This window comes from Mesoplodon bidens (genome assembly GCF_964165515.1).
Source record: "Mesoplodon bidens genome assembly, chromosome: 13".
Taxonomy (NCBI): Eukaryota; Metazoa; Chordata; class Mammalia; order Artiodactyla; family Ziphiidae; genus Mesoplodon; species Mesoplodon bidens.
Genome location: NC_138169.1, coordinates 65,078,329 through 65,100,225, shown reverse-complemented (window position 1 = coordinate 65,100,225; position 21,897 = coordinate 65,078,329). Strand labels below are relative to the sequence as shown.

At 54.3% G+C, this 21,897-nt stretch overlaps 1 protein-coding gene across 9 annotated transcripts in view; it reads right to left on the bottom strand.

The window, feature by feature from the left end:
• Nucleotides 1-21,897, bottom strand: part of CTIF (cap binding complex dependent translation initiation factor) — a 313,399-nt gene that overhangs the window by 126,667 nt on the left and 164,835 nt on the right. For all 9 annotated transcript variants that reach the window (XM_081253060.1, XM_081253061.1, XM_081253059.1 and 6 more), the window contains one exon: nucleotides 21,112-21,188. In XM_081253060.1, coding sequence (XP_081109186.1) covers nucleotides 21,112-21,188 — 77 coding nt within the window. The remainder of the gene's footprint in view (nucleotides 1-21,111; nucleotides 21,189-21,897) is intronic.

The following is a 21,897-nucleotide window of genomic DNA, read 5'->3' as shown; positions in this document are numbered from 1 at the left end:
AGGAGGTCTGAACACTCCCACCCAGGGGCGGCTTGGTAATTGCGGGTTTTCAATAACGCTCCAGGAAAGAACAGTGCTGCTATGGAGAAGCTGGGGAAAAGGCTCTGTGGCAACCATTCCCAGGAACGAGGCCATCCCAGCCATCAGACCACCCTGGCGTGCCGTTTCCGATTCCTCCACTTCCCCTGACACGTGGGATAAGGGCCAGCCCAGCCCTCGCCAAGAGGCCATTCGTCCTCCCCTCTGCGAGTACGCACGGGGGTTTCCTGTCTCTGCCCCGTTCAAGGGCCAGAGCTCCCGGGGAGGACAGCAGGTGCAAAGGGAGCACCTACATCTCGTCCCCGGCTCTAAGGGCCCCTGGGGAGGAGGACGTCTTAAATTTTGATCACGACCTCTTTTGATGGGGGGAACTGCATCACCAGCAAGCGTTCTACAGACTCCAGCCTAAAAGGATGAGAATTGGGCTCTGGCACGCAAAACAAAAGTCCAAGGCTGCCTTGGAGATACAGGTTCTGTTCAGGGACACTCCCCTCACATCTCAACCCCACTCCAGCTTCCAAGCTCATCTCCTTCCCTCCGACATGAACTTCCCTTCTTTCGCCAACCTCCACAAGCCACACGCCTTCCCACCATGTGTCTTGGTACCTGCGGCCCCTCCTGTGATGCCTTCTCCTAGCCTGGACGTCTGCATACAGTGCATCGAGAGATGTGTCTGTAGCTGGGTGCACTGGGTCTAAGCTCTTGGCTGGCTTTCTATGCCCTCCACAGAGGGCCCTCCCTGACATACCTCTCTCCTCGGCCCCTCAGCAGTGTCCTCTGCAGTCAGGCCAGCCGGTGCACTGTCCCTGACACCACACCAGGCAGGACCCGCCTCGGGACCTTTGCCTCTGCTTCCCCCCGCCCTCTGCCTGGCCCACTGAAGACACAGACCTTGTTCCACCTCCTCCAGGAAGGCTTCTTTGTTACTCTAAGCCCCAGAAATCTTTCTTTTCTCTGAAGTCCCAGGGTCTATGGCCTGGGACTGTACTATTACACATGCAAGCCACACACATGCATATACACACATGTGGACATATGTGTATACACATACCAAATGTATAACACACACGCACACACACACACATACAACAATGTTATTAAGTGGAAGTGTTCAGTATACCTTTTCTTTCCAACTAGACTATAAGCTCCTGGAATGTCCGGCACAGACTTGGGCCTGCGAGAAGCACTCAAGAGAGCCTTCCTTCCTGACCAAAGCCCCCTTGTCCAGCCTCACTTACTAGCTTGTACAGGGGCTGGTGACAGGCCTTGCTTCTGCCGCCCTAGGGACCACGAGGCAGATGAGGCCGACACTTACAAAGCGCTTTGGCCTCTAAAGGAAAATGTCCCTCTCTCCCCCAGAATGCTGCCCCATGATAAACAGGATGCAAACAAATCCCAATGAATCCTGGGATTCGAGCAATTTTAATGTAGCTAATCTGACATCATCTCTCTGACCACAGCAATGCTTGAGGGGGGCGGCCCTGACCTATTTTTCGTGGGCAGTCACTGCCAGAGGGGCAGTCTTGAAGGTCTACCCATTCCTGGCCCCAGAGGGAGGGGGTGAGGCTTCAGCCTGGCGCCTTCTCCCACTGGACGTTCCCATCTTGGATTTGAGCCACAGCTCACAGAACAGGCTCAGCAGAGTTTGAAGAACCCAACCTCCCTCATGGCCTTGCCAAGCACTAAGCCTGCCTCAGGGGGAGACGGCCAGCTCTACCTGCGAATACCCACTTTATCAGACCCCAAATTGCTACCACGTCCACCAGAATTAAGACCCCCGGAGGACTCTTAGGATGGGAAGGTGGACTTTTGCCACGGAAAAGCTTCGCTCTGAGACCCAGTCCCGAGAGCCCTGGAGAAGGGATGGGGATTTCCGGGGTGGGCTGGGGTGTGGCTTAGGGCGAGCACCCTGAGGTGGGCTGGAGGGCCGGCTGGAGGCCGAGCAGGTCTGGGAGGGTCCCCACAGGCATGGCCTTGAAGGAGGTGGGTGCAGGCGTCTTCTTTCACAGTGCTGCTCTTACAAAAACGAAAAACCTTGGGCAGACAGAGGACTTTCTTCCTTCTCAACACTCCTGGCTGCTCTGCGGTGGGACAGGCCAGAGCAGCCCCGGACGTCACGGTCCGAACACTCTGGGCGGAGCTGGCTGCCCAGGGCCCCTGCCTGGCCATCTGTGTCCCTGGTACTCCTCCCAACTGCAGGATGCTCCCTGGGGCTTGGGCACGACTGTCAGTCCCCAGAGAGCCCCTCCCCTGACCCAGCACTTGGCGGGATCCCCCAGGACAGCAGCGGTGGCCCAGAGCCCAGCTAGTCCTGCTTTAACCACTCAGGCTCGGGGTGCGGTCTGAGGGATTGAATGGAAATGGGAGGCTGCCACTCCCCTAAAGGGGAGCAGGGCTGAGGCACAATCATCAGGCAACCCAGCTGGGCTTTCAAGTCCACTCCCGCCTCCCCCGACCCCACGCTGTCTCTCTTTGCCCCCCGCCCCGACCCCGCTCCCCTGTCTGTAACCCACAAACTTGACAAAGCCAGTCCCAGGAAGGGGTCCCAGAGCTTCAGGATACCACCTCTCCCAAGGTAGCTACACTTTGGAAGGGACCACAGGGAATGTGAACTTTTTAACCCAAAGGAGGCAGACACTAATGGAAGTTTAGGCAACAAGGGCCCAGTGCCTCTCAAAATGCCGTTCATTCATATTATGACTATTAACATGATTAAGATTAATAAGTAGATTAAATATCTACGGAGAGAACACCATGCCTCTACTGCAGGCACAAAGGTGAATAAAGCCTCCAGATGGTCACTCACATTAGTGAATGCCTCCTCTTTTTTTTTTTTTTTTTTTGTGGTATGCGGGCCTCTCACTGTTGTGGCCTCTCCCGTTGCGGAGCACAGGCTCCGGACGCGCAGGCTCAGCGGCCATGGCTCACGGGCCCAGCCGCTCCGCGGCATGTGGGATCTTCCCGGACCGGGGCACGAACCCGTGTCCCCTGCATCGGCAGGTGGACTCTCAACCACTGCGCCACCAGGGAAGCCCGACGAGCTCCTCTTGTCTATACCCGACGAGGATCCTGGCTGGGTGCTGGGCAGCCCTGCCCCTCTGCAGCACGGCTGGTGTGGGGTGCAGGGCACGTCGGGAACCGAGCTCTGCTGGCTGGGCTGTGTTGTCTGCAGGTGAAGCTGTGATCTGGGCAGTCACGAGAGGGTGAATGGGAAGCCTTGTGTCCAGAGGGGCTGCTCAGACACAGCTCAGCAAGAGCTGAAGATGCTCTGGGCTGTAGTGTCAGCTCCAGGTGGTGGCTGCCCCGTGGAGGGCGTGGCAGAGCCTCATGCAGGGCAGGGTCTGGGCTGGCCAGCCCCGTCGCTGAGGCAAGACCTGTCCTGTCTGTGCGCTGTCCTGCTGGCCCTTTTCCCCTTCTGACTTCTCAAGTTCTGCCTTAAAAGCTTCGGGCTCGGGGGGAGGGCTTTCCTCGTGGCGCAGTGGTTGAGAGTCCGCCTGCCGATGCAGGGGACACGGGTTCGTGCCCCAGTCCGGGAAGATCCCACATGCCGCAGAGCGGCTGGGCCCGTGAGCCGTGGCCGCTGAGCCTGCGCGTCCGGAGCCTGTGCTCCGCAGCAGGAGAGGCCACAACAGTGAGAGGCCCGTGTACCACAGAAAAAAAAAAAAAAGCTTCAGGGTGGCAGGGCCCACTCTCCTTCCTACAGCCTTCCAGGTTCTGTTGCTACTCCTTAGGCATCAATGGCTACTCCCAGGCACCCGAATCCCGAGGTCTCCCACAGCAGCCTTCAGCAAGGCCTTCTGCAGCCTCCACATCAAAATGCATCCCCAGGGACTTTTGTCCAACAGGGCGTATGAGGCTTAGCAGACCGGAGCTCAAGCACCCGGCCAGCAGCACACCAGCCCTAAGCCCTGCTTCTCTGAGAAATGCAGTACTGTCTTCAAGAACCAGAGCATGCTGGGGGGATGGGGTAGAACAGCCTGGTACCCCACAGGGCCTCTCCTCTGGCTTTCCTGTTACGTCCGTCCCGGAGCGACCCTGGGTAGGCACTCCCTCCCAGGCAGAATGCAGGGACAGGGGATGTCCACTCCGGTCGTGCAGCCTGAATCTGCCCCAAGAGGCCCGTGAGAGCAGAGGCAGGGAGGTGACTCCGCGTGGCTGCACCTCGGTCTCCTCAGTGTAAGGTGCAGACAGACATTTCCTTCCTTTTGGTGTTCTTGTGATAATCTAGATCAGGGATTTGCAAACTATGGCCTATGAGCTGAATCCAGCCTCCACTTGTTTTTCTGAATAAAGTTTTGTTGAAACACAGCCCCTCTCGTTCGTTTGCATGTGGTCAGTGGCTGCTTTTGCCCTACAATGTGGAATCAGGGTGGGGTAGATGTGACAGAGACCACACGGCCCTTGGGGCCTAAGTGCTTTTTCCTCTGGTCCTTTATGAGAGAAGTCTGCAGCCCCCCTGACCCAGACAGGCTGGAAGCACAGTGCACACTCCATACGGAGCAGCTTCAGTAATTACTTTACACTAGTGGGGACACACAAACCATGCCTCAAAGGCACAAAGGGACAGCGGTGGTGAGGACAGGTGGGTTTCTAGACCCAACCTGATCAAAACTAAAAAGGTCTGCTTTGATTGGTTTATATATTTAGTTTCCATATAAGATTTGGTTTGAAATCTACACAACCCTCGCTTCCCAAAGCAAATCAAGCCCTTACCAGGTGCCCTGAGAGAGCCTGGGAAGACGCTGCTGAAGGCATGGTTTGTGCGTGGAGTTCTCTGGGAATGAGAGGGTTAATGGAGTCACCTGTAGAGGGCGGGGACTGTTGATAAAGGAACCAGTGGTGTGTGTGGGGGGAACCCTGCGCTCTCCTCTCTCCTGGTGTCACTCCCTGTGCCCAAGGGTGTGCCCTGGATCGTCCACAATGAGGGCTCCACCCTCACCTCTCCGTGATGTCCCCAGCAGGGCGGGCACTGGCCCTCATTCCCAGACCCAGCTGAAGGAGGTGCAAACACCTCCCGAGCCCGACGGAGGGGTGGCGGATACGCTGCTCAAGGAACACTTCTCCTCCTCAGCTTCTTCCTTCTGCTCTCAGGCCTTCTTCCCCCTGGCCAGACCCTCAGACTCTTCCCCTGCAGTCTGCTTCCCCCCTCCTCCCCCCACCCTGCCCCATGCCTGGCTCTCTGGGGCCCGGGAGTTTCTGTAGGGCAGGGCTACATTCCAGAACTTTCTGTGAGGACAGAGATGTTCTCTGTCTGCACTGTCCCGTGTGGTAACCATCACGTTGTAGCTAACCGTCACTGTCGTCGAAGCTACACGGTGCTCTCAAGCCCTTGAAATGTGGCCAGTGCAACTGGAGAACTGAATTCTAGCTTCACTTCACTTCAGCTTAAATAGCCACGCTGGGTCCTGTGTTGGCCAGCACAACTGCCCACGAAAGGGGCATATTACCACTCCATTCCAATGACTCCATCTGGAGCCGGAGCCTCCTGAAGTGTTTCTAGTGATGCCTTCACGGCGGAGGGGGAAACGCCTGTGGGCGGATTGGAAGGAAGAGAGGAAAGAGGGTTGGTCCTCTTCCGCCATCACTGCTGTGTACTCCCTCACTACCGGTCATCACTCCCGCCACGACATTTTTAGCTCCGAGGGACGTCACTGCTCTCTCCACTATCCCCTACAACACCTGGGCTGCTCTCCCAGGCCGGACAACCCGCACCCAGACAGGCAGACAGCCCCAGATCACCAATTATTCTGGAATGGGTGGAAAAGAAGCGCATGTCCCCCTACTTAGGGCCCATATTCCACAACCCCATGGCAAAGAGTCTGAATAGTCTGAGGTCCGGGACCAGCTTCAGTTTTGCAAGGTCTTGAGCAAATCACATGGCCTGAGTGTCACCTACATTACTCTTATAACGGGGACATTTGTCCTATCTGCTCCCCGGGCCTGCTGCAGGGATGCTATGAGAAAGGCTGTGTAAGACACCTTTATTTGTATTGCTAATATCGGTGTTCTCTTCTCTCCTACCGAAGGAAGCCTTCCCTGTCAGTGTCTGAGAGATTCAAGTATTTCAATATGCTTCCAATTAAAGCCCAATCTTTTATAATCATTGAGATTATAGAGTTTAAGGGAAAATAAGTATGTGTGAGTAAGAGAGAGAGAGAGAGAGAGACAGAGACAGAGAGACAGAGAGTGTGTGTGTGTGACTGTGTGTATCTTGGAAAGTTACCTTTGCCTGGAACTACCTGCTGGACCCCTGGAGGACAGGTAGGTCCCAAAGCTCAAAAAAGAGCATCTTCTGGTCTAAAACCTTCCCCAGGGAGAGAGGTACTAATTCATGCTCCACTGTAGAGAGGAGTCACAGGGAGGTAGGATATGAATGTAGAGGGGAGGACAGGATAAGGAAGGCATTTTTGGAAAGATATGAAGTTGAACCAGAAAAGGGAAAACAGCAAAAACCTCAATCCATTCAAACCTATTGTTGCATTTTACTAGATCATTTAAAATGGGAGGGGGAAAAAAAAAGCAATGCCACAGGAAGAAACTAGCATCAGATAAAGATGGCCCCCAATGGTCCCCACCCGGTGGCATTCACACCCTGTGTAGTCCCTTCTGACACCATACAAGGGTTAGTCTATGGGACCAATAGAAGAGCAGAAGGAATGGTATGTCACTTCTGAGATTAGGTTACAAAAGACATCACAGCCTCTTTCTCCCTCTCTCCACTCATTCTATCAGGAGCACCCTACAGAGAGGCCCACATTGCAAGGAAGTGAAGCCTCCGGCCAACCGCCAGTGAGGAACTAAGGCCTGCCAACAACCACGTCAGTGAGCTTGGAAGTGGATCTCCCAGTCCCGTCTGAATCAGGTCTTCAGATGATCACAATCCCTGCCAACAGGCTTGACCTGCAATCTCAAGACAGACCGTGAGCCAGAAGCACCCAGTTAAACTGCTCCTGGGTTCCTGACCCTTGGAAACTATGTGAGGTAAAAAGTATCTGCTGTTTGAAGCTCTAAGTTTTGGAGTAATTTGTTACACAGCAATAGATAACCAATACAAGCGTGCAGGCCAAGCTCCATTTCCAGCAAACTATCACTGGAAGTGATAACCGGCAGAGTCCCTAAAATAGTCACACACACACACAGCTATAAACACAGATGTGTGTATTCCACACACACACACAGGCAGTAAGTCCTCATGTTTGAGAGCCCTTGATGTTTTACCTGTGTTCAGAGCATCACTGCATTTCAACAGCAAAACAGTCTTAGAAGGCAGATGCCCCACTTTGTAGATGAGAAACATGCCTCAGAGAGATGAAGTCATGCCTTGGAGGCTCCACATGAGACCCAAACCAAGTCTAGACAAGTCAGCACACCCAAGGGGCCACCTATACATTTGGCTGGAGCCTGGGCTCTACAGTTCATGCTATGTGACTTCCAGTAAATGAACACAGAGGCAAAAAGGATGTTTGCTTAAAGTGGGATAGTTCTAGGCTCCTAGGAGCTAAACATCCCACCCTCAAAAAATACAACCCATGTACCCTCCCTACCTACTCCCTACACCTCCTGGCTTTTCACTGTGCCCCAAGCTCTTAGCACGAGGTCAGTCTCTTAACTCTGGGTCATCACTGAAGGCTCTGGTGAAAATGCAAAGTGACCTGCCCTGGGTTACCCATTAAGGCCGGATTGACTCCTGACACCTCAGTTCACAACATGGGGTGCAAGAGTGGTAAATGCGGGTACATGAGGAGCAGCTTGAGAGTAGTGGGGGTGGGGTGGATGAGGAGGCATAGACGGTTTCCCCCAGTTGTGGGCGGAGTGAGCACCACAGTGAAAATACAGACCTAGAGCTTCGGCCAGGAAAGGATGCCCAAGACAGAAGTTGGATGGCTCCTTGGGAGGGCGCTGGCCCTTGCAGGCCCCGCCTAGAGAGGTCCTAGAGGTCAGCTTCCCAACCCCATTCCTGACCGAGAGTGTGCCAACCTTCCGATCATCAGGGCAAAGTCAGAAACCTGTCCTCCGCCAGCCCCACCCTGGTCCCTGCCCAGCCTGTCTGAGCCACGGCTGTGGCTCACGGTTCAGAGGCACCAGGTTTCCTGCTCAGGGTGACCATCTGTTCTCTGACACACCGAGCCAGTCTGCTGTGGCCACTCGGGACGCTGGGCCAAACGTGCACACAGCCCCACAGAGTATATTTTTCTTCCTAAAAACATTTCCCATCTTAGGGTCTGACACATCGTTCCCAAGTTCAGTGTCAATCCCCACAAACGGAAAGCCTGAAATTGGATCCTTTGTCCACAGAATCCTCCCCTTAAGCTGAAGAGAGGAGTCTGAAGGCAACCGAAGGGCTGCATATTCCTGAGGGAGGGGTTAGCTGCGGGAACGCTGGCTGGCGACCACGATCACCCGGACGGCTCGCCCTCCCACGCACCAGTGAGTGTCCTGCACGCTCCCACCCCATCCCCTGCCCCATCCTCGAATCCCTCAGCTGCTGCACCTGCTCCAGGTGAGCCGGGCAGGGAGAGCTCTTCCAGTCCGTGCCGGGCCTGATGCATCCCAGCAACCATGGGCGAGGTCAGGGAAGAGGATCAAGGGAGAATGAAAGAGAGCTTGGATAGTGACAGGGGAGCGCAATGCGAGAGGGGCTTCCCTGGTGGCGCAGTGGTTGAGAGTCCGCCTGCCGATGCAGGGGACGCGGGTTCGTGCCCCGGTCCGGGAAGATCCCACATGCCGCGGAGCGGCTGGGCCCGTGAGCCACGGCCGCTGAGCCTGCGCGTCCGGAGCCTGTGCCCCGCAACGGGAGAGGCCACAACAGTGAGAGGCCCGCGTACCGCAAAAAAAAAAAAAAAAAAGAATCGGGTGAGGAAGGGCCCAGGCGGAGGGGCCAGTCGGGTGCAGACAGGTGAGGTTGGCCTGTTCAGGGAACCGAGAGCAGACTGGGGTCGGGAAGTGCAGTGAGCAAGGACGGTGAATTAGGAGGAGGCAGGAGAGAGGCAGCGGGTAGGTCGGGGGTGAGGCAGGCCCGTCCTGGCGGGAGGGGAGGGCAGCGGGTGGGGGTGGTCAGGTATGGCTGGTGCCGGTAGGGGGGTTCGAAGGTCTATGTGACCTCTGTTTAGTAATTCCTCCCGAATAATCCCTCCCCAAACCTTGCAATGTTAATGGGCTAGTGCCTATTAAGTTTTAAGCCCCCCATAAATTGCTGATGAGTTTGCCTGTCTACCTACCAGCTAGAGCTCCAGAACTTGCCACTGATGTGGGCTTGTCTGTTCCTGGTGCTCGGGCTGTCTGTCCAGGCCAACTTGGAAAGAGCCAGCAGCTCCATCCATTCTGCATTTTGAAAGGCCCTGAGATGCCTGCAGGCGCTGGGAGAGCTGGAGACAGTGACACAAGCTGCCACTTCAGAGGTGCCCACTGGGCCCGCAGGGGACCCCTTGGTCTTCATTTCCTCCGGGGGGCTAAGCAGAGGCATCACCTCCTGGGACCCGCAGGCCTGTCTCCTTGAGTTATTTTAATTCTGTTCGCTGATGTCTTGCCTAATTGAGTCCCTGCATCCCTTCTGGAAACCAGGGCCTCCCCAAAATACTCCAAACCATAATAGAGGCCACCCTGGCTTTCCCCAAACACACACACATTGGAATAAATGGCTAAAATTAAATTACTGGGAAGACTCAGAAATAACTCTCGGAGCTAAGGGTAAATGCTGACCCAGGCAGGAAGGCTCCTTGGTATTTTTAAAAGCTGTGCTCCCATCCCTGCTGAGGAGCCTTGGGGAGTGAAAGGCACCCTTGTGGCCTGGGCGGTCCTCCTGGGACTTGGGGGATGGCAGCTGGAGGAAGCTCTCCCACTCCAGACTGCCCTCCCGAGAGCTGCCCACCGTTCTGCAACTCACAGCAGCCTTCCTCCGGCCTCTCACCAAGTGGGGCCCCGACAACCTGGGAAATCTCTGCGCTATTATAGGAACTTCCTAAATATGTCCACACATGAATCATCCGGACCACGGAAGGGATCTTACGGGTGTGACTAACCTGGTGCAGGGGCGCAGAGGGCAGAGGGTGGGTCGTGTCTGAAATCTCACCATTTGTTCATTCCTTTGAATGAGGCACTAGCCCCTTCCTCAGTCCTTTTGAAAATGGAGGCCCCCATGCTGCCTGTATCGCCCCTAGCACAGTTAATCAGGGGTTTACTTGGGGGTGTAGGTAGGAATTGGCGAGGGACCCAGAAGAGGGGGGCCGAGCATGCCAAAGAGTGGACAGAGTTTTCCAGCAGAGAACCGGTTAGGGGCCCAGGCTCTGAGCCAGGCGGCTTGAGTCTGCAGCCTGGCTCAGCTACCTCCCAGCTCGGCGACTTTGGGGGAGTTACCCCCCTTCTCTGCGCAAACTACTTTCCTCATCTGTAAAATGGAAATAAAAACAGCATCTCCTTCCTAGGCTGTTGGGAAGATTGTACAAGCTGATATTTGCAAAGGGCTCAGTGTGTCCCGAACACGGTGAGCATTCTAGAAGTGCTTGTTAAATCGCCGAGTCATTTCCGGGCAGGACTCAGGGTGAGCCAGGCTTGCCCATGGGCCTATCAAAAAGGGCCTAGAGCCAACAGTACGCACAGCCCACCCTACGGGTAAGGTGGTCCCATGTGGGTAGCCAGAATGCTGGGAGTACGGAGGCTCAGCCAGGCATGGTTGGGTACCCAGGCCACGGTACAGACCTAGACCAGATTGGTCCCAAAAGATGTACACAGGAGCAGCAGACACGGCCCAGCTTTCTGGAACTTTCTGGAGAGGGTGAATGGGCTGGGATGAAGGTACAAGGGAGCTAGTTATTTGCACTGAAAGCTCCAACTGGCCTCTGGAGTGTCTCTGTCTGTCTTTCCAGCCCACGGCTAAAGAATGGAATATTCCTGGGGAGGGTTCTCTGTCAACTTTAACCCCGCACTCACCCCAATACATTTGAAAGTATTAGCTCCAAAAGTGTAAGGGAATTGCCTTGGGCCACGCAAGGATGGAAACCCAGACTCCATAACTGCTGGCCCAATCTTCTTTCTTTCCCTGCACACGGCCCAAGATGGAGGGGTCCCAGGAGCAAACGTCAGGAAGGAGGGGACCCATGCTTCTGTACTTAGAGCTGGGCTTGGGGCTGGGCCCTCTCGTGTACCTGCCATCACCCCTCACCTACTGGCATCCCTGCAGGGGGCATGTCAGTGTCCTTGGGGACAAAAAGAAGAATGAGCTTGGCAAGGGTCCTTATCGCCTCAAGATCGCCTCAAGTTCCCCCGGCTGGTGAGGGATGAACTGGTCCAGAACCCAAGTGAGCCTGGCCTAGGCCCCGGTACCCACCATGCTGGTGGCCCCCGGCAAAGGCTGTGCAGACTTGGCACCAGAGGCCCGGTCACTTGGGGCCCTTGGAGTTGCTTGTGTCCATATGCTCTAGCAGGGGAGAGAGGGTTGGGAATAACATTTGTGAGCCAACCCAAATGTCCAAATGTCCAGCATTTCAGAAAGAGAGACTAAGACATCTGAGGAGGTGTAATTAAACCAACTCAGGTGGCTGGTTCCTGGCGTCCATTCTACTTCCTGTCCCAGGCACAGACCCGGTGGAGATGGCATTTATCTCTCTACGGCCACTTTCCTAGTTAGCACCCCTCCTGCTGCTCCAAGCCACTAGGTATGCACCCTTGCTTCCTCTTCTGTCAGCTTCCTTGCCCCCAGGTCTCCCTCCTTTGCTGTCTAGGGCTTAAGGGGTCTGGATGAACCCCAGTAGCTGAAAAGAGGAGCAGAGAGCAAGCAAGAAGGAGCAGCTCTCAGCTTCCCAGCAGTGGGCACAGACTGGGAGGGCAGGCTGGCCCAGCACCAGGAGCTCTGCCAAAAGGCACAAGACGGCCATGCACAGATGTGGGCCCTGGGCCCGTGGACTTGCTGGTCCTTCCCCGGGAGAGGGACCCCAGGGACTGGTTTACTTTCCCATGAAGCGTGATGCTGAGAGCAGGTTCTGAGCATGGAGCACGTGCCAGGAAAGAGGGGCAGGAAAGGGTGAGTCGTCGGCCAGCCTTCAGAGCGCTCTCGGCAGCCTGTTCTGCCCATGAGTGCCAGGTGAGGTGGGCATTGTCCAAAGGATGATCCGGCCGTCACGGCTCGTACAAAGGCCAGGGTCTTCTCTAGGCATACCAAGGCCCTTCATGTCAATCAAACACAGACCTGGACATCTGGCTTCAAGAAATGAGCTGCGGGCTTTCCTGGTGGCGCAGTGGTTGAGAGTCCGCCTGCCAATGCAGGGGACGCGGGTTCGTGCCCCGGTCCGGGAAGATCCCACATGCCGCGGAGGCTGCACGTCCGGAGCCTGTGCTCCGCAACAGGAGAGGCCATGACAGTGAGAGGCCCGCGTACCGCAAAAAAAAAAAAAAAAAAAAAAAAAAAAAAGAAATGAGCTGTTCTTCCTTCCAAGAGAGCTTGGGGGTGGGTGTGGGGGAGGAGGAGAAGGAACCTAAAAATAATTCCTATCTGACTCATTTTGCTTAGAATCTGACAGGGCTGCCTGCCAGGTAGGGGTTTGCCTGTCCCATTTTCTTATCTATCTTTAGCAGGGACTTAATGAGGGCAATTTCCTTGCTGGGATATAAAGACAAACCGCAGGCAACGGGAGTATAATCTGTCTCACTGTTCCCTGGGCTCCTGATGACAGGATGACAATAATGGTCACTTCAGGGCTGAGCCGTCTGGAGGGCTTGGGGATGGTGTCATCCCAGGATAGGGCGAATGAAGCAGCGGTCCCCTCAGTGCGACCCAAGCCAGGCGACAACCGTGGAGGAAGGGTCTCCCGCTCCCTCCTTCTATCTCCCCATCTCTGCTACCACCACTCGGACAAGATAAACTACTCGGCCTAAAACCCCATCACTCACAACATAGTCCTTTATCTTCAGCACCTCTCCCCCTGTTTTAAAGGGTAAGCACAGTCCAATTTCATTATTCACAGTAGTCATGCTCTATATAACTGTGTAACCACACTGCACCCTGAACCACTGCTCCCAGAAGAAAGACAGGGTTAGGTTCCTGCGAGCCTCCAGTCACATTTTCTCCAGTTGATCAAAGGTAACCCCGCTTTATCTGTGTTTTGGTTTAAGGACACCTTATTTAATATATATTGTTGATTCATTAACATTGAGCTCACCGCCAACAGCACTATCCCTCTGGCCAGAACGAAGCTCATCTAACGCATGTATTTTCTCCATAAGGCACTTCACAGCCTCCCTGTACTTTGGAACATAGACAGCACTTCAGTGCTATGCTTAGGGGCCATTTTAAACTGCAAATTCACCCATGAAAAGCACATCAACGCAAAAAACACGGCACTAAATAGATCACGGAAAGACACTACTTTACAATATGAGAGCTGGAGCAAGAAGGCAGAGGTCTCCTGGTTCAACCTCAGCTGGGAACATGTGTGTCAGGTGACTCGAGTGTTTCACCGCTCTGGGAGTGTCCATGAATGACTGTGAAAGCACTGTATTGACTAAATCACACAAAACAAATCATTTTAACGAGAGGCAAATTTGCAAATATAGAACCCATGAGTAATGAGGATTGACTGTACTTCCCAAAGGGCTACCTTAACGACTCCTGTGAATGAGCCGATGGATGGATGGATCTGGATTCTGAACTAGATGAATTTCTGATCATTTCCTGGTGGGCAAGGTCTGGGGCTTAGTCATCTTCGTCCCTGAAGGAGTCCGTGACTGCAGGAGTGGTGTGAGGCGCTAAAGGGCATGGCAAGTCCCAGAAAGCAACTGTGACTTAGAGACGAGATTTTAACGTGGCACTGGCATCCCCCAGGGTCCCTGCCCATGAGCACAGCGTGAAGAGGAGGAGGGTAAGGTGAATTCTAGAAGGGAATGAGGGGTCTCCTGTAGCCAGTGATGGCCATCAAAGGGTGGGGTAGAGCTGTCAGAGTGTGTCGAGGAGTGCGCTCAGCGGGCATTCATGACAATTCTAAAATTAAGCTTTTGTATTTAGAGTGAGAAGGAAGAGGCAACCATGAGTCTGCAGATGGGGAGGATGATGTAAAGTTAAGAGGGCCGCTGAGAGAAAGGTCTGCCTTCTGTCAGAGAACATGTGCTGGACCCGGAAAGGTAGACCCCACTACAGCATCCTCAGTACGTTGCCGAGGGCCTCGGAGGAAATCCCGGGAGAGAGACAGGCACTCTGAGGGCTCATCTTCTTGCCCAAGGGATGGAACAACACGGTCCAGAAAAAGATAGCTTTGCACGTGAGGTCATAAATAGCCCCTGACCACTTCTGAGGAACAAAGTGCTAGAGACTGCAGCTATGTGTATACAGTTCCAATTTTTTAAAATCAGAAAAATATAGATATCATCTCCCCTAAGGAGACTGCCAAGCCAATGATCTGGAAGAAAAGATGTAACCACTAATAGCTAGCACACAGTCACACAGACCAAGTCAGGGCCAGACCAAATCTACGTCCTTGAAAGGGTTACTCTCCTGATACACTTGGGGAACCCTGCAAACACCAAGATTAAGGAGTGTTTACAGAGGCTTGCCCCATCACTCCATCCTGGGGTCTGCCTTATCCATTAAAAAAAAACTTTAAAAAAATTTGAGATATAATTAATTCACTTTTACCACAAAATCTACCCTTTTAAATCACAAAATCCAGGGTTATTTAGTATCTTCCCAAAATTGCATACCCATCACCATTAATTCCAGATGCCCTGTTCATTTTTATCAGTGACCTAGATGATGTCACAGAAAGCTTGCAAAATCAAATCTGATGGCCGACTCTAACGTTGTCCCCAGGGAAAGAGCCTGGCACCCAGGGAGGGTTTGGGCACACGGTGGCAGAGGAGGAGATGGAGAAATGAGATTGTAAATTGGTTCTACGGTTAGAGGACAGCAAGCCACTGTCATGGTCGATCATAGGACAGAGGCAGCAAGAGCTGCTGGGGGCTCTGCTCACCCTGCAGCGTCCAGGCTGTGGCCCGACTGCACCATCTGGGGACCCAGGGAGGGGGTGGCACTCAGATGTGGGGACAGCTTGCTCTCCTGCCTCTCGCCCAGCAGAGCCATCTGATACTAGCTGGCGATGACTGTGCCATTCTTTCCTTCTTTTCAAATCTGCTTTGCACATGGAGTAAATTAACCGTTCTGAGACCTCACTTAATGAAACAAATTAATTTGGAGAATGGCTATGCTGTCTCCCCAGCCGCACGGGCATCGTGCGATGGACCTCTAATGCTTCCATTAGCTGCCCCACTCTCACCGTTAGGAGGCCAGCTCTGGAGCCTGCGGGGTCTACTGGGACTTCTAACGTCTGGGCTGGGCCCCGTCAGGAGCCAGGAGCTCCAGCTTTTCCCTTCTCTTTAGTTCAGTTGCGGGTAGCGGCAGCAGTGAGCTCCACCCATCCGGCTCTGTTTCTAGGGAGTTTTGTCGGAGCGACATCCGGGGCGGTGGGAATCCCTGGGTCCCACATCTGTTTCACTGAGGCTTTCACAGTCTCACCCTAATGTCCTCCCATCTCCCCTCCAGATACCCCTCGTGACTCATGGCTAACTCAGTGCCCACCTCCTCAGGAAGCATTCTGTAACCACTGTCACTGGTTCCTTTCTTAGAACCTCCTCGCGGGAACACATGGATGCTGCCTAGTCGTGCACCACGTCCCAGTGGCTTCTGAGGCCAGTTGCGCAAGCTCTACCTCAGGCCCTTGAGACGAGGGACCACGCCTGGCACTTCTCTGGTTTCTCTGCAGCATGGAATGTAGCCCAGAGCACTGCTCCATCAATCCTAGTTGGAGAGTTAAAGAGGGCTTCACTGTGGTGTTCGCCGATGTGCCACCCAGGGCCCTGCTCAGAAATGACACACGCGCCCCTGGCTGCTGGATGCGCTGTGGCATGCAGCCCTCAGAAGTTGTCTGGGGCAGAGAGCTGCCGGCTCAAGGTCAAGGCACTCCCCATCTGATGACTAGAGCAGACACAGGGATACAAAGACCTGCCCCTTCTCTCCATCTTGGGACAACTCTAAAGAGTCACCCCAACTTGAGAACTTCCCGTAGAATCAGAACTCCCCACCCCGACTGCGCTGCAGTGCACCCCCTCCTTCTGCCCAGTCCTGTTCCCCTCCCTCCCCGTGACCCCAAGGGTGCTCCTTAGTAAGTGTCCTGCTCAATAATCTCCATCCCAGACTCTGCTTCCCAGGGAGCACAGACCATGACCTTCATTCGTGGCCTCAGATGTCCATCTCTTCAAATGGAGCAGGGGTGGAGGGAAGAGAGAAAATCCCTGCATCCCCCCAGACGTGATACCTCACTCAAGGTCAACACAGGCAGTGGGTCACAGCATGGCCAGGACTCTGCCCTGCAGTTTGCCCCTCTGCCCTGCATCCTGAGGGTAAGGGGCTCAGGGCAGAAGACGAACCTCAGCAGACCCCCTTCCAGTCGGCAGGTCTCTTGGCTTGGGCGGGGACAGTGCAACCGGAGGCATGCTGCTCTTCCAGGAATGCATGAAATACTCATTTAGTACGTTCGTATCATGAAATGCATAATTTTGTCTGAAATCAGCAAACATCCTCGATTAGGTTCGCAAAATAAACAAGTCGTTACCAGTTGTCCATGTTTTGAGACCATTTTAAAGGAGAAAACTTTTTTTTTTTTAAGATGTTGGGGGTAGGAGTTTTTTTTTTTTTTTTTTTTTTTTTTTTTTTTTTGCGGTACGCGGGCCTCTCACTGTCGTGGCCTCTCCCACTGCGGAGCACAGGCTCCGGACGCGCAGGCTCAGCAGCCATGGCTCACGGGCCCAGCCGCTCCACAGCATGTGGGATCTTCCCGGACCGGGGCACGAACCCGTGTCCCCTGCAACGGCAGGCAGACTCTCAACCACTGTGCCACCAGGGAAGCCCGGGTAGGAGTTTTATTAATTAATTTATTTATTTTTGCTGTGTTGGGTCTTCGTTTCTGTGCGAGGGCTTTCTCTAGCTGTGGCAAGTGGGGGCCACTCTTCATCGTGGTGCATGGGCCTCTCATGTTGCAGAGCACAGGCTCCAGATGTGCAGGCTCAGTAGTTGTGGCTCATGGGCCCAGTTGCTCCGTGGCATGTGGGATCCTCCCAGACCAGGGCTCGAACCTGTGTCCCCTGCATTAGCAGGCAGATTCTCAACCACTGCGCCACCAGGGAAGCCCAGGGAGAAAACTTTTGAACTGTTCACGAGCTTAACCTTTTTTTTTTTTTTTTTGCAAAATGAGGAAAAGACGCCCACAACTCAATTTTAGACACAGAGGCCCTCGAAGCAGCACACAGAATGTGGAAGCAGAGTCTGCAGATGGCTGCCCTAGAGGGGCCCTCCTTCCCTGCCAGCCCCGACAGAGGGAGCAAAGCTGTAAAAGTTGATCCGTGAGAAGGACCAATTGACCCTGGGTGCCCTGCCCCTGGAGGTGATGCAAGGAAAGTTCCCTGGGCTCAAGCAAACCCGGCACTCATGGGGATTTGGGACAATAGCCCCGCCCCTGCACCCTGCCACCGCAGACATCTGCACTCCACTGTCACCTTACAGTGTTTTCTGAGCACCTCGGATCCCCCTGTGATCTTAGTTGGTGCTAAGGCCATTTCCCGGTGCCTTACAAGGATGAGCTTGGTTAAGCCTCCCAATTAATGAACCCATTTTACAGAAGAGGAAATAAAGTTTTCAAGGTAGAGAGTAATTTGCCAAAATCATGGAGTTAATGAGTAGGAAAGGTGGCATTCACATCCGGCATCTAATTCCACGGCCTATGCCTCAGACATCAGAGAATAAAAGCAGTAAGGGCACACTCAAGACCTCAAGAGGCCACCGGGAACTACGATATAATCTAGGCTTCCGTCAAGACTAGGGCTCTAGCGCCCAGTTTAGAAATTCCTGCTGCAGGCCGTGGGGTAGCACAGACCCCCAGGTTCAGCAACCTGCCGAGCTGCTGAGAGCTTGCAGCTATCAGACACCAGGTCCTCTGCAGTCAGACGGAAGGCCACAGACCCCTGCAGGCCTTCCGGGAGAGCCTCAGAGAGACCAGGGGGATGGAGCGGGCCACCTCGCTTCACGTGACACTGCAGCCACCCTCCTAATTATGCAGCCACCAGCTCCCTGCTCTTGGCTTTTTCTAGGTCAAAGGTCCACCTGAGGCTGTGGAGTCAGAAAAGGCTGAGAGCTGCAGTCAGCAGGGGCGAGTTCAGCTCTGCTACTTAGCTGAACAACGTTGGCTAGTGTCCCTGGCCTCAGCGATTCCATCTGTTAAAAGGGGAAACAGCACCTTTTCTCCCTTGCAGCAGAGGGGGAGAGATCAGAGGCATGACACAGATAGATGCTGGCTGCGCCCTTGGCCACCGCATCTGATTCTGGTCACCTCCCCCTCTGCCACCAGGGAACGCAAGCCTCACTACTACTAGGAAGCTTAACCTGCTGTACAAAAGTGTTAACTATCAAGGTCAAATATAAAGGTTTGGGGCTCAGCAAGGCCGTGACTGTCTATCATCAGCTGGAAGGTTAGGGTTGACTGGATAATATTCTGTAGCCATTCCTCAAATGCCAGAATCACACACTCCACCAAGGAGGACTCGGGAGGCCGCTGGTGCTGGCTGCCTGCTTTCCGACAAAGAGGTCCTTAAAGTGTCCGGCTGCCTGCTCTTCTCCTGAAAGTCCCCATTGCCTGGGGACTCTGTGACGGCTGAGTGTTGGCCTGCACCGTATTCCAGATTGTGAGTAAAGGTGGGGCCCTGACCGGCACACAGCACAGGCTCAACGTGTGTCTGCCACGCTGAATGGCAGAGTCCGAGCCCCTGATGGTCAAGAGGTTTGTTGCCTGAGTCTGTCTTTGGTCCAGAGGAACACTCTCTCCTTTCATTTCAGCTGATTTCCTGCAGTTCGGGTCCCGGGGAAGGTGGGCGGCTGCGCCTCGGCGCTCTGTATAAATCTTTCAGGAGTTTACTGGCATGAACGTCCCTTCCCGCAGCCTCCTCTTCCCTGGCCCTGGCCCGTCAGCCTCTCCTCACAGGACATACTTTCCATCCCTTTAATCATCTTTATTGCCTTGCTTTGGACCCAGTCCCGGGTCCACATCCTTTGCGAGGTGTGCTGACCTAACTGGGCATTTGTTAACACGAGCGGGGCTCAGCGGAAGGCCGGCTTCCCGGTGCCTGCATGTCACGCTACTTTTCCTACATTCCTGGGTCACCCCGCTGCTTTCCGGAGACCTGCACTGTCCAGGGGCTCCTGGTGAGTGAGGTGACCTGGCCCACAAGCGGAGGCGCGGCTGATCTGGACGCTGAGAGCAGCCTGCCCTTGTCTGGGCCCACAGGGTGACTTCTCCTACGGAAGCTCGGGGACTCCCCCCACCTCCACACACACTCTGGGGACCACAGGGCAGGGGAGGAGCGACAGCGAGCCTCCGGACACCTCCCCAGTCCCCCGTGAACCCCATGCCTCCTTTAGGGGGTGCTCCCTACTTCTCTCTGCGGGGAACCCAGCAATCAGGCACAACAAGAAGGCAGCGCACACAGGGCAATGACTACACGCTGGGCAGGCCAGGAATAGGCTTGGTCCAACTCTCCCTGCTCAGTTTCCACCCCCCTCTTTTTTTTTTTTTGGCGGTACGCGGGCCTCTCACTGTTGTGGCCTCTCCCGTTGCGGAGCACAGGCTCCGGACGCGCAGGCTCAGCGGCCATGGCTCACGGGCCCAGCCGCTCCGCGGAATGTGGGATCTTCCCGGACCGGGGCACGAACCCGTGTCCCCTGCATCCGCAGGCAGACTCTCAACCACTGCGCCACCAGGGAAGCCCAGTTTTCCCCTTTTGACTCCACTACACGAAGTGCCTGGTGGTTTCTAAGCCCGGACTGCCTTCCTCCCACATGGCTGTACACCCACTGTCCTCTGGGGCCGTTTTGGTTCCACTAAATCCACCAGCTGATGACAGTCCGGGGGCCTGGTCCTCCATCCACCCTGAGTTGCAGCCACCACCCAACACGCCTCGTTCAGGGCCCGCGTGTGGAGGGAGGGATCGGGGACCCTGGGCAGCCCTGGTCTCCAGGAAGCTGCACAAGAAGACGCGTTGCCAGTATTCTGAGGAAGCATGTTGACTGGGCTTTTTTCTGGCTCTCTGAGAACATGCTCTGTTCATTAAAGGTAAAAGCACAAGCCATCACCTTTAACTAAGAAGAAATTCCCTGTGGAGGAGAACCTCAGTTTAATTCTTCAAGCAGAAGCCTTCCTTCCTCCGTCCCTCCGTCCCTCCCTCCCTTCCTCGCTTCCCTCTTTCTCTTCCTCTCTGCTCCCTCTCTCATTTCCATCCAGAAATCATTTATGCACATTCTAACAAACAAACAAACAGATACTCTAACCCTGCTTTTGCACAAATGGCCACATACTAAAACACTGTTCTGCATCTGGACTCTTCCATCTGGAATACACCTTGAAGACCTTTCCCTGTCAGACAACCTTTAAGGAAACAAAGGCTCAGCCTCCCAGACGCCCAACCTCAGTTGTTTGTTCCTATCCAGGGCTATCCCAGGCACTTTTTCTGGCCCCTTGCTGTCACCCAGCCCTCTGCTGGATGCCAGGGGAGCTCCTGGTTTCTGCTTTAGTTTAAGTGAGCCCCAAGTCCCCAGGCATTCGAGAGAAGCAGCAGTGCAGTTGCTGATCTGTGTGTCGTTGTCACAGCAGAACCCAGCACGGGCCAGGGACGGCTCCCAGGACAGGGCAGAGGAAAGACAGTCCTGGAACTGTGAGCTCCAGAGCCTCCTGGAGGCTGTGTCTCAAAACACACGTCGGCAGGTCCTGGTCCCCTGAGGACCGCTACTGTTGTTGCATGGTCAGGGGAAAGAGCTTTTCTCTTCCTGAACTGCCAAACCTGCCCTGGACTCCTGAATAGATCCAATCCCAGGGCCAACCAAGAGGCGGGCAGCCACCGCCACCCCTGGTCACCAGCCCACTGAGCCTACGTCGCCTCTCGCTGCATCGGCTGATGACCAGGAAAAGCCAAACACAGGACAGGACTGTAGCTCCAGAAGGGCCGGCAGAGGCGGAGAAAACCCAAAGCTGGCGACGGAGAGTCTCCTACCTTCGGTCATTTCTTCTCCTCCGGAACAGCTTCTTCGTGTGAGCAATCTCCACCTCGTGGGGCATCGGGTGGTAGCCCTGTGTGTTTGGGGGAGGAAGAGAGGACTGTCAGTAAATCTTCTGGAAGAGAGCAAAGAACTTCTGGGTCTGAACTAACTACAACAACACCTATGACAAAACGAAATCGAGAGTTTGGAAAGGCTAGACTCTGACCACCAAATCCAGGCTGAAAAATGGAGAACACCAGAGTTAATGAGTTTCCCACCAGGTGATAACGCTGGAATTATAGAATCAAAGAACACTGGGGACACAAAGGGGTCCCTAGAATTTGTCACATCCAGTCACTCAAATTACAGATGAGAACACTCAGGTCCAGAGGGGTGGATGAGACAGTTCAAGGTCCAGCAGAGAATGAGATCCTGGAATCACTGGCTGATGGAGGACAAGTTAGCCCTCTAACATCAAGCTTCCTAACACAATGGGAATGTTAATATCTTCTATGAGCTGTTGAGAGGACCAAGGAGATGCAGCCTCCTTGCAAATCCTGAGCCTCATGCAGAGGGAATGTGCCAGAACCCAGGTCTCCTCATACTAGTCCAGGATGCCTCATGCAATTTTTACCCAAGATCTTTGTTACTTATACTTCTGGGGTATATTTAGAGGAAACATGCAAATAGCTAAATGCTTTTTTAAACTTTTAACTGGGGAAAATCCTGAAGATGGTCTTTTGCATATTGTCAGCATGATAACAACTCTGTATATATTTATATCAAGGTCGGAGAGACCC